Below are 11,415 nucleotides of genomic sequence, written 5' to 3'. Positions count from 1 at the left end.
TCTCTCTCTCTCTCATAAAAAAGGGAAACTTGAAACTTCGCAAAAAACTGGAGTTTGTTTAAATGACATAAGGGTAAAAAAATAAAGAGTTTTGCTTTTGTAGTTTTTCTGCAAAAAAAAAAACCCCCAAACCGGCCTCCTTAAATATTTTTCCAATATAAATAAACGATGAAATGAGTCTGCAGCTCAGATGTAAGCAAGATTCCTACAGAGACTGATACACCTCGGGCATTTTCGTTTTAATCAATAAAATACATCTTTTTGAAAACGATTCAATAAATAACACTTAGAATTATCATGATTACTGATATTGCCAATTAAAAAGTTCAGGTATCTAGCTTCATTAACAGACTGCTGAATTTGGATCGGGTTCAATATTTCTGTCTGTAAGATTTCGTGTCAGTATTTCGATACACTCGCTGGTACTAAGTCAAATTATATGATCAAGGCCTTTCATAGATTGGACAGTTCAGGCACGTAGCATCGTTTTTGAAAGTGGGGGGGGGGGGGGGGGGCAGATTCATCCAAAAAATCTAATATGGTTGATATTATAGACGTTGATAATAGGCCATGTTGCGATTGTACCATCTTTCAAACATCTACAGCTTATTCTGTACCAGATGTAGACAATATATGCTGGCGTTTTAGTTAAGGTCCTCTGCCTTGCAAAACAAACACAGTAGTCATAATGCTTTAGAGCTACACAAACAAGTCTAAGAATAGTAGGAATAGTGGTATATACCTTGCCTCCTCTTATTTCAAAATTCAGAGTACCAGGGCAAATTCCGATTATTCAACTCTGATTCCTACATGCATTTGGGTGCGAAATATTGAAAGATATTGCCTTTGACTGGATTGCATGTTTCAACCAGAGTCCTCTTCTTTGCATTGCTTACCTACTGCCCCGGGCTAGTAAAAATGCCATATATCTCTAGCTTATCATTTCTATCCGTAGAAAGCACAATTACGTTCTTTTTCTCACAGAATGGATAGTTTTCGGGTTTATGTCCTTTACAGAAAATAAACCAGGAAAATAACACACATGTATATTTACTCATTTTTATCAGATTTTGGGATCGATTTTCTACCCTTCACGAAGAGGAAGTAGAAAACAAGTCTCGTAAAGTCTCGTCGATATCTTTATCTTACTTATATATCAACGTCTGACAACACCCATGCAATACAAATAGAGTAATCCAACTGCGATTTTGTTATAGACCTGTACAATTTTTCACATATATCTAAGGTAAGTTGATGTCAAACATATATATGAGAGAACACCTTAATATAAAATAAAGGAACCTTTTCCAAGGTAAAAATGAATTTGTTATGAAAATACCGTTTAAAGATCGATATGCATTCGTCAAACAACCAGTTAGCACCCTTTCATTGTATAGCTTAAATGGCAGCGTATAAATGCGTATATTTAAGAAATGAACTCAATGTCTACCCAAGTTATACTCGTATAACCTGGGTTGGGGCAATTTACGCTTTATAATCCGCGAAGCGGATTATAAACAAGAGGCCCATGGGCCACATCGCTCACCTGAGGAACAATAGGTAAGATAAAGTCAGCTTAATGGAGTCATAATACAAACAATCTAGACAATGTACAACAATACGTGTAGATCCTGTATAAATAAAATCCATTTTTCCCCCTTGGAACTCTGATAGCCCTGATTGCTGCCAATATTTACAAGAGCAGACTTTAATCACCGCTCCTGCACATATATAGGGACTCAAAGTTACGCAGGCAGGGATGACCGCACACCTACGCAACTCAACAGGTACCAACGTTTACGCAAGCAGGGATGACCGCACACTTGCGCCAACAGCTCAACCTAACGCAAGCAGGGAGTGCCGCACACTTGCACTAGAAAGGCCTGAACACCAGCAGGGATGACCATACATTAGTGCTCCGCCGCTACCACCACCAATACAAACAGAGTTGACCGCACACTTGTATTAATGCGATACAGGGCAGGAATGACCGCACACTTTGTATCGAAGGTTAGAAAACACGTAGATTAGATAGAGCAAGGATGTTCACACACTCAATCTATCCATACCTGTTTAAGTTTGACCCCAAACAGTCGCTCAATGAATTGCAATAGACACTGTCCCTATATATGTGCCAACCTAAAATAATTCATAGTATCTAAAAATTGGAAATCAAAAATAAACAAACTAATCCGGCCTTACCCAAAACTTCTTATGCAGAACAACTTATATATATTGAATATTTATTATTGTATAAAAATAATCATCACAATAATTGGTTAACAGTGGATGCATTAATTAAAATAATCAAGAATCAATAAATCAAGGGAACTCAATACAGTAATACAAAAAGATTCTAATGAAAAAATAGCTGCCTGCTTCAATTTTATAGTCATATCGCATGTTGAGTATTGCAGTTCTCAAAAAGATCCTTTACAATTGTTTATATATGGGATATTTAGCTACATCAAACTCTGAACCTTCTTGTGAGGCCGAAGAATTGTCCTGGAGCCAAAGTTTTAACAATTATAAAGAATCATCTTGCTGATTAGTTTCTGAGAAGAAGATTTTTAAAGATTTACTCTATATATTCCTATGTAAAACTTTAACACCCCCCCCCATGTGGCCTCACACTACCCCCAGGGATCATGATTTTCACAACTTTGAATCTACACTACTTGAGGATACTTCCACACAAGTTTCAACTTTCCTGGCTGATTAGTTTCTGAAAAAAGATTTTTAAAGATTTACTCTATATATTCCTATGTAAAACTTCGACCCCCCATTGTGGCCCCACCCTACCCCTGGGGGTCATGAATTTCACAACTTTGAATCTACACTACCTGAGGATGCTTCCACACAAGTTTCAGCTTTCCTGGCTTTCTGGTTCTTGAGAAGAAGATTTTTTAAAATTTCTCGAAATTTTTCATTAATTTCTAATTATCTCCTCTTGAAAATGGGTGTGGCCCTTAATTTTCACAACTTTGAATCCCCTTTGCCTAAGGATGATTTGTGCCAAGTTTGGTTGAAATTGGCCTAGTAGTTCTTGAGAAGATGTTGAAAATGTGAAAAGTTTACGGACGGACAGACGGACAGACGGACGACAGACAAAATGTGATCAGAATAGCTCACTTGAGCTTTCAGCTCAGGTGAGCTAAAAAGCGTAAATTGCTCCAACCCAGGTTATACGAGTATAACTTGGGTAGACATTGAGTTCATTTCTTATAATTTAATTTTCTGGAATTTGCTGTACAAATTGAGTCCGTTTTACTTTAAAAAATGATATAAATCTGTTCAAAATTCAAACGTAACGTCAAGTGAATTAGTACGTTGGTGCATTGTGACGTGTCTTGTGACGTGCAAACCAGGTTATACAAATTTAACTAAATTTTTCTATCCAATCAAATGCCGCGTTACAACCAGAATTAAATTATTTATGTATAGTGTAAACGGAGGCAAATTAAATATTTGATCGTACGTAAATTCCATGCACGTTACAAGATGAATCAAGCTTATTTGGTTTTAATTCGTTTGATTTCACTCTTTGATAAGAATTACTGTAGAATCATCATATTTTGTGATGGCTCAATTTTCGTGGTGTTCGTGGGTAGCTCTTCCCCACCAATTTACATCCTCAACGAAAACAAATTATGAAAGAGTTATTTTTACTGAAACTAAAAACCGACGCATCCACGAAATGACATCCCCACGAATAAGCATAAAACCCAGAATCCACGACAATTTGCCCCCATGAATTTAAATTATTTAAGAAATGAACTCAATGTCTACCCAAGTTATACTCGTATAACCTGGGTTGGGGCAATTTACGCTTTATAATCCGCGAAGCGGATTATAAAAAAGCGTAAATTGCTCCAACCCAGGTTATACGAGTATAACTTGGGTAGATATTGAGTTCATTCCTTATAATTTAATTTTCTGGAATTTGCTGTACAAATTGAGTCCGTTTTACTTTTAAAAATGATATAAATCTGTTCAAAATTCAAACGTAACGTCAAGTGAATTAGTACGTTGGTGCATTGTGACGTGTCTTGTGACGTGCAAACCAGGTTATACAAATTTAACTAAATTTTTCTATCCAATCAAATGCCGCGTTACAACCAGAATTAAATTATTCCACAGTAGACGTTTCCTGCATTTGCGTAAGATATTCCTCTGACTCTAACCTCGCCTTTATGATCTGACGTTTCCTTCGTAAATTTCATGTTATAAAAGGGGTCAGATAAGTATTTTTGTTTTTTAAAATATAAAATTAATGTTAATATATTCTTGTTAACAGATTCCAATTTTTACGCGTTTTCCTTACTTGTGTAACTTTTAACTAAATGTCAAAGACTTATCATGATCTCAAGCTAGTTACTTTCAAAACAGTTCAGAACTATAGTTTTCATTTAGAATTGAGCAAAAGCAATTATAATATAATACCAGTATTGGAGCCAATCGTAGTATCAGATTAGGTACAATTAGAAAAAAAACTTTCTTTCATAGATTACAATGTCTGAAGAAGAAATACCCGACACAGCCCAACATTATTTGGTTTGTGGTACTGAAGAGTGTAAGAACAACTGCCAGTTTTACTGCAATCATTGTCATCGACAATTGTGTGAGGAATGCACAGATGAACATAAGAAAGGTCCGGAAAACAATAACCATGAAGTGGTCCCTTACAGACAACGCAAACCACAACTTCCTGAAGAGAAATGCAAGCTTCACCAAAAACGAAATGTTGATATATTTTGTAAAGATTGTAATGTTCCACTGTGTTCTAAGTGCATCTTCATGAAAGAGCACTCCAGTCATCAGTTTGACGACTTGGAAGAAAAATATGCCGAAAAGTTTGCATTTTGCCAAAATGAAATCTCCAAAATCAAAAACCATTTCCTCTCCACAACACTTGATTTCAAACAAGAGATAAAGGAAGATGTTACAAAATTAGAGGACGCAATGGAAGACATCAGGAATTCTATAAAAGCTGAAGCAGAGTCTTTAAAAAAGTTAATAGAAAAGGTGACATCAGATAAATTGGCTCAAGTCAATACAGTAGAAAATTCTCTTAAAAGGTCATTAGAATCCCAGGAAACAGTTTTTGATGATTACATTGCGTACCTTGATAAACTTGTTAAAGAGTTTCACAGCTATATGTCCTCAAGTGACTTCAATGTTTTATTTTCTGATGATTTTGAAAATTTGAAAATCCAGTCCATACCAGAGACAACACAACAAGTCCTACCGATGTTTACTGCGGGTCAGTTCTGCAGAGATGAGGTCACTAAACTACTTGGTTGCGTAAACATTCCTAGCCATGAACCCGAGAAAAGGAAAATAAAACCCATGGAGACTTCCTCTTCACGGCTGAAACATACAGGGGAAAACATGAAACCAACACTGTCCCTGTCTTCCTCTGTCACCAAGATCAGGGAGTACACAGTACCAGGTGTTGACAGGGTATATCATATATCATTTGGTAAATCAGGCAGACTTTGGATCAGTGATAGACATGGTAAACTTGTGCAAACCGATCTACATGGAATTCAGCTACAGAAGATACAAACCAGTGGCCATGGTGGATATGTATATGGCATCCACACAGTCACACAGGACAGGGATCTGATGTACACAGACGAAAGAAACAAAGTTATTTATAGGATAAAACAGGATAATACAACCACTGAATTCATTAAAACAGGAGACTGGACACCAATCAGCATACACTCCTCCCACATCAACGGGGACATACTGGTGGGGATGATGGCTAAAGTCACCAGGTACAACAGGACAGGAGAGGAAATACAGAACATACAGAGAGACAAAGATGGACAGAGTCTGTATGATTGTCCAAACTACATCACAGAAAACATCAATGGTGATATTTGTACATCAGACATAAACAAATATGCTGTAGTGGTAGTGAATAAATTAGGACAACACAGGTTCTCCTACACAGGCCAGGGGTCAGGGTTTCTTCCAAAGGGTATATGCACCGATCTTCTCGGTTACATTCTGGTATGTGATACACATATAAATAATGATACAGTTCATCTTCTTGATCAAGACGGTCAGTTTATATTATTTTTACTCTCAAAACAAGTGAATTCTACTAGTGTCTGTGTGGATAATGAGAATAATCTCCATGTGGGACGTCATGATACCAACACAGTGAAAGTGTACAAGTATCTACAGTAACTTCCATGTGTATGCAGTCAAACGTGAAGATTATAAACTTAACATAAATATATACATTTACTTACTACTTTATACACTTACTTACCTTTACAATTGTATTTTTCACATTTATGAAAATGCATGTAGTGCCTTTGAATATTGTCCTAATACAAAAAGTCCGCCACAATGCATTTAGCATTGGATTATACAGTTCATATGCTAGTAAACATGTACATAAAATTTGAAGGTCTCCTTAATAATTCTATACTGAGTAAAAGAGCCTTTAACCCAAACCTAAATTTGATATTAAATTAAAATGTTGGCATTCAGATTTACAACGCGAGAAAGAAAATAAAGAATCGAAATATAAAAATTAAAAAAAAAAATAGAGACTGCCCCTGTACAGAGTACAAAAACGAAACATGACAGAACTTTTGATATGAACTGTACACCAGTATGAATTTAGACAGTAAGAAAGCATTTATTTCGAGCGTTGTGATAAAGCGTGTGTGGGTGGGGGTGCGGAATGCATGGAAAATAACTTGGAAATTAAAGAATGTGTTGCAGTTCCTATGCTAATTTTCCCTAAAGGAGTTGCAGATAAAATAGAAAGATTAACTTATCTGGAAAGTTTATGTTAACTTTTATAAGAACATTATACAAAATTGAAAATGAATTCACAGACAAATGTGGCAAATTTCACGCTTAATAAAAGTGGAATCCTCATTGTTGTGAAAAACTGCCACCTTGAAACAAAATTAATTTAATCATAACGTTTAGAGTAAGACGATTTTTTAAAAACTGCTTTTTCCGATTTTTGTTTCACAGAGGCATATTTTTAGAAAATCTAACTCCTGGGAAAAATCATTTATACATTTGAAATCTAAGAACGCCATGTTTTTCCCCACTAAAAGTTATGTTAAGAATAGTCGGGTGGTAACGGTGTAACTGTGACCGACATTTTTGATTGGGTTCGAATCCCGAACCAGCTGGAATTTTTTATCAGATATTTCTTTTAATCGCATGAAAAGGTAATGTATATAGAAAATTTAAGAATGTCGGAATAAAGTAATTTAAACGCTTGTTCTTGTAATATTTTGTATGCGTTCTTAATTTTTCTCTTAGATTACCGACTGTGTGAAGTTGTGTGTGAATTATAAACATTTTCTTCTTAGAAGGATTTTAAAACATTGTACGCATCAATATAATAAGTTGATCCCCCCTTTTTATGAACTATATGCCGATTTCAAAATCATTAAAAAGGAATAAATCGGTAATGAAGCAATAGGTTAATGACAATATGTACAGATAAAGTTGTTTCCACCTTTTTATCTGGACTAGGCGTTTATATACTATAAAAAAGGTGTGATGATTATGATTACATCTCTGGCTCTAAAGAGCCAGAATCAGATTTATCGATGTTAAGCTCCAAAGAATGACACTTTGAATACGCTGGACCGTGAGTACAATGTCAAATTGATATAATCTGTTAACATCAAAATACAGAATACATGTATATGGCCATCTTCCTAACTGTATTTGGTAGTTGTCGTGTTCGATAGAAATGCGCGTAAAATGTGTATCACTGTATTTTCCCTACATATGAGATGTGTCTATATATTTAGATATGACTCTTCAAGCGATACGAATACATGTATTTAATTAAAGGTCCTTTCCACGTTAGGGAATATTCCCGCTGTTTTGCAACACTCTGTTTACAGGCACGTAGCATCGCTTTTGAAAGAAGGGGGGGGGGGGGCCAGACTCATCCAAGAAATCTTGACAAGCCAAAAGAAAAAAGGGGGGGGGGGGGCAGTATATCTATAACTTCAATATACCTAGTACATCTAAAACTTCAATTTAACTTCATTTTCACTACCTCTAATTTCCTTATTTTCATATCAGTTTTTTACATACTCCCAAAAAAGTGGGAAGGGGGGGGGGGGGGCAACGCCATGATAATTTAATTTTTATATGTAAATTTAAAACAATTTGTTGCTGCGAGAAAAGTGTGTGTGTGGGGGGGGGGGGGCAGCCTCGGACCCCCCCCCCCCCCTTCGAAAAATCTCCCCTCGCATGGGAGCATATTAGGGACCACGCCATGCAGACATTGATCAGTCAGTCAATCATCAAAAGGAAAATATTTGATAAAAACATGTTTAATTTAAAAATAACACACATGAAGTAATGGATGTTGATCTGATGAATCATGACGTTATTTGCTCATCTTGTCTTAGAGCGCCGCTCCAATCTAAAAAAAAAAGTATTCAACTTTACTAATATTTGAATCAATTTGACAGTCATGCATGAATTGAAATGTTTTGTTATAACAAGTCAGTTTTAGAACCTTTAGTGAATCAGTTCTTTGTAAAGGTTGTGTCCCAGACAGACGAGTTCTGTGGTGGTTCCTTGAATAGTGATGGTCTCTCCAGCATTTAGAACGAAGCCATCGTACAAACATCCGTCTGAAACGTCAAAAGAACGCTTTAAATTTAGACGTTTAATTAAAGCAGACGGCAGTACTGATGTAGTAGAAATCCCATCAAAATTGTTGTTGATTTTTTTATGCATTTTGAATTAAGCAATACCAACCTTGACCATTGCTGCTTCTTTTTGTTTCACAGTTTCCGCTACAAAAACACACATACAATTGTTAGCTAAGTTTCAGAAATGAAACTAAATATTAATAAAGGTTGATTATCAAAGGCCTTTTATTACCAAAAGTTTACAATTTTTAGCTAAGGTATAGATAATCTGAGATTCCTGACTTGTCAATCTAAGGGTAATGGTACTCAGGTGACCGTTCAAACCTTTGGGCCTCTTGTCTTAAGAAATAAAGGATCGAGGAAATATTCGGTAGATTTAAATATACTAACTTTACACTAGATTTGCTTACTATAGAGGTGTGATGTTGCTGAGGTTGTTTCTGCCCAGACAGGTCATCTTAGCGAGGCAGGGTTTGATCAGGATCTCTTCACCGGTAGAGTAAACACGACCATCAAACAAACACCCGCCTACATAGAGAAAATGTCTTAATTATATACATATATTGAAATTCCAAAAAATGAAAATGTGTTGTGCGCCAATTTTTAAATATTTTTAAAACGGTTTGACCAATGAACTATAAATGAGACACGTGGTTGAAACACTTACTTTGTCCATCGTCAGCACGTTTCGTCATTGTGTTAGAGCAATCACCGCTGAAACAATTCGAGCAATTATAAACTGACTGCATATCCAGTATATTTATATCGGATGTGAGAATAGTGACGAATAAAATTTATATTTACGGTAGTAAATCTTGCAGGCGAAATATTAATATCAAAGGCCAAAAATTGAACGATGTACACACTTAATATTTCTATATAGTTAGTCAGTACAAGACTTACAACAGAGGAGTGAGGCTGGAGTATAAGTTGTTACCCAGACATGTCATCTCCCCCAGACAACCAGCAATGACAACTTTCTCGTTCTTCTGATAAACACGGCCATCGAACAAGCAACCAGCTGTCATTAAAAAGGTTGACTTTTTTTTCTTTTGCAGAAATGAATTGCATAATGACAAAATGCGCAAGGAAAAATATTCTGCTTTTACCATTTATTCTATGATGAATGCAACAAAAGAAAATTGAAGTGGTTGTGTTACAATGCACATTTGACGTTGACCTGATAAAACATATGACCAAGACTTAAAAATCGACCAGAAGTCGTCGTTGGAAGTGTGTCATATTGCGACCTCTATTGATCTCATTTTACATGTAATCGAATTTTCAAGTCATCATGATTTTACACTGCATACTTACTTTGACCATTGGCTGCTCTCTTGTGTGGACAAACGCCCCTAAAAAGTATAGATATATTTGAAACAAGTGTATAACATGTTATACTTAAACTATTTTTTTCTATTACCGTACTATAATAAGAAATGTTAGCATGTACTTAGACCTTTAAAATTTGGAAGAAGAAAAATTATCATGATAGTACATGGTTACCCCCATTGCTGCAAATCGCCGTAGGCGTTGTTTCCTAGACAAGTCATGGCGCCTAGGCAGTGAGCTATCACTATTTGTTCTCCGGACGAGTACATTTTTCCGTCAAACAAACATCCTGCAAAAGGAAGAAACTTTCTAAAATCAAACTAAACGAAACATCGTCAAATTTGAAAAGATATACACGTATTATTATGCTTTGGATTCATCAGCTAGTGTGTTTTAACTTTTTTTAAGCAAACACACGACAAAAAATGTGTTTGAATTTTTCCGGGAAAACAAGAATTTTCATCCAAATCAGATGCGATGTTGATTTATAGTTTGAATTCATTAGAAGGAATGCTCGTTTAAAAAAAATTGAAATAGAATTTTGGTAATTTTCCTTCATTTAATATAATTTTTAAAAATAACTCCGATTCTGAATTGTACAACGTTTTAGTTTTGATTCAATCTCATAAAAGTATATACTAGTAAGTTAAAAAAAAATATTTGAAAAATAGTTTACTTGTAAACCGTGCATTATTTTTTTTCATCACAATTTTAACATCTAAACTAATCACCAGTATACATATAGGTACATTCTCCATTGCATATTTTTAATTTTAAAAAATCATCAATTTTCGTGGAGAAAAAATATCTGTGAGAAAGGTAACTGCATTGGCTTTACTTGTATTAAGCTGCTGCAAAAAAGTAACTGGAAGAGTCATATCCTATATGCCAATGCGTTGTGGATCTTGGCAAGCAACCAAAAAAATGGACGAAAATTCAACCTCAACGGTTTTTTTTAGGCTTTCGCGGTATTTTTGTCTGTTTCTGAAACGAGTCTTTTGAAAAAGAAAATCATCGTCTTTCTCACCTTGTTCGGCATATGCAATAGACAAAACGGCAGCTGCAATAAGGAAAAACATGTTTGCCAATCAGCGACTGAATTCGTCAAAATCCGAGCGGAAAAGGTTCTTACCAAATCATATATATTCTTTTATATTTATACTCACATGTTAGACCATGCTTCTGGGTTTATGTAAAGAAGATAAGGGAACACGTGAAAAACGGCGGGTCATGGTTATATTCTATAGTTATTCCAAAAGTGGCGCGATGTAATGATATTGTTACCAAGAATTGCGTAGATGATACCGAACTTGACATATATTTATGCAATGTCACGGTTAAAATATATATTCCTTATTCTTTTGAAAAGATATCGAATGACAAAAAGGGGCCGAAATATACAAGCAGGGAATGACTT

The 11,415-nt window shown here is 35.4% G+C and overlaps 2 protein-coding genes across 2 annotated transcripts; one reads left to right on the top strand and one right to left on the bottom strand.

The window, feature by feature from the left end:
* Window positions 1–1,138: 1,138 nt before the first annotated feature.
* On the top strand, window positions 1,139–6,298 carry LOC109618439 (tripartite motif-containing protein 2). The gene is made up of 2 exons (XM_066067805.1): window positions 1,139–1,246; window positions 4,507–6,298. The coding sequence occupies exon 2, from the start codon at window positions 4,513–4,515 to the stop codon at window positions 6,199–6,201; it is 1,689 nt and encodes a 562-aa protein (XP_065923877.1). The 5' UTR covers window positions 1,139–1,246; window positions 4,507–4,512; the 3' UTR covers window positions 6,202–6,298.
* A 2,025-nt stretch (window positions 6,299–8,323) lies between these two features.
* Window positions 8,324–11,165, bottom strand: LOC105325777 (uncharacterized). Its single transcript, XM_066066772.1, has 9 exons — window positions 11,026–11,165; window positions 10,173–10,287; window positions 9,984–10,021; window positions 9,570–9,687; window positions 9,334–9,380; window positions 9,077–9,194; window positions 8,773–8,810; window positions 8,528–8,645; window positions 8,324–8,431 (listed from the first exon to the last, which is right to left on the bottom strand). Exons 1-8 carry the CDS (start codon window positions 11,075–11,077, stop codon window positions 8,530–8,532), a joined length of 642 nt encoding a protein of 213 aa, XP_065922844.1. The 5' UTR covers window positions 11,078–11,165; the 3' UTR covers window positions 8,324–8,431; window positions 8,528–8,529.
* Between the last annotated feature and the right edge of the window lie 250 nt (window positions 11,166–11,415).

The sequence above is a fragment of the Magallana gigas genome, chromosome 7, assembly GCF_963853765.1.
Source record: "Magallana gigas chromosome 7, xbMagGiga1.1, whole genome shotgun sequence".
In the NCBI taxonomy this organism is placed as follows: domain Eukaryota; kingdom Metazoa; phylum Mollusca; class Bivalvia; order Ostreida; family Ostreidae; genus Magallana; species Magallana gigas.
The sequence above is the reverse complement of the archived record's forward strand: the minus strand, read 5'-3'. Positions and strand labels throughout refer to the sequence as shown.

Excerpts from the sequence above, each read along its gene's own strand:
- LOC109618439 (XM_066067805.1), top strand. The coding sequence starts at position 4,513 with ATGTCTGAAGAAGAAATACCCGACACAGCCCAACATTATTTGGTTTGT.
- LOC105325777 (XM_066066772.1), bottom strand. The coding sequence starts at position 11,077 with ATGTTTTTCCTTATTGCAGCTGCCGTTTTGTCTATTGCATATGCCGAA. Across the intron at positions 9,688-9,983 it reads GAGAGCAGCCAATGGTCAAA|CTGGTTGCTTGTTCGATGGC; the intron begins GTAAGTATGCAG and ends TTTTAATGACAG. Across the intron at positions 9,381-9,569 it reads TCCAGCCTCACTCCTCTGTT|CGGTGATTGCTCTAACACAA; the intron begins GTAAGTCTTGTA and ends GAATTGTTTCAG.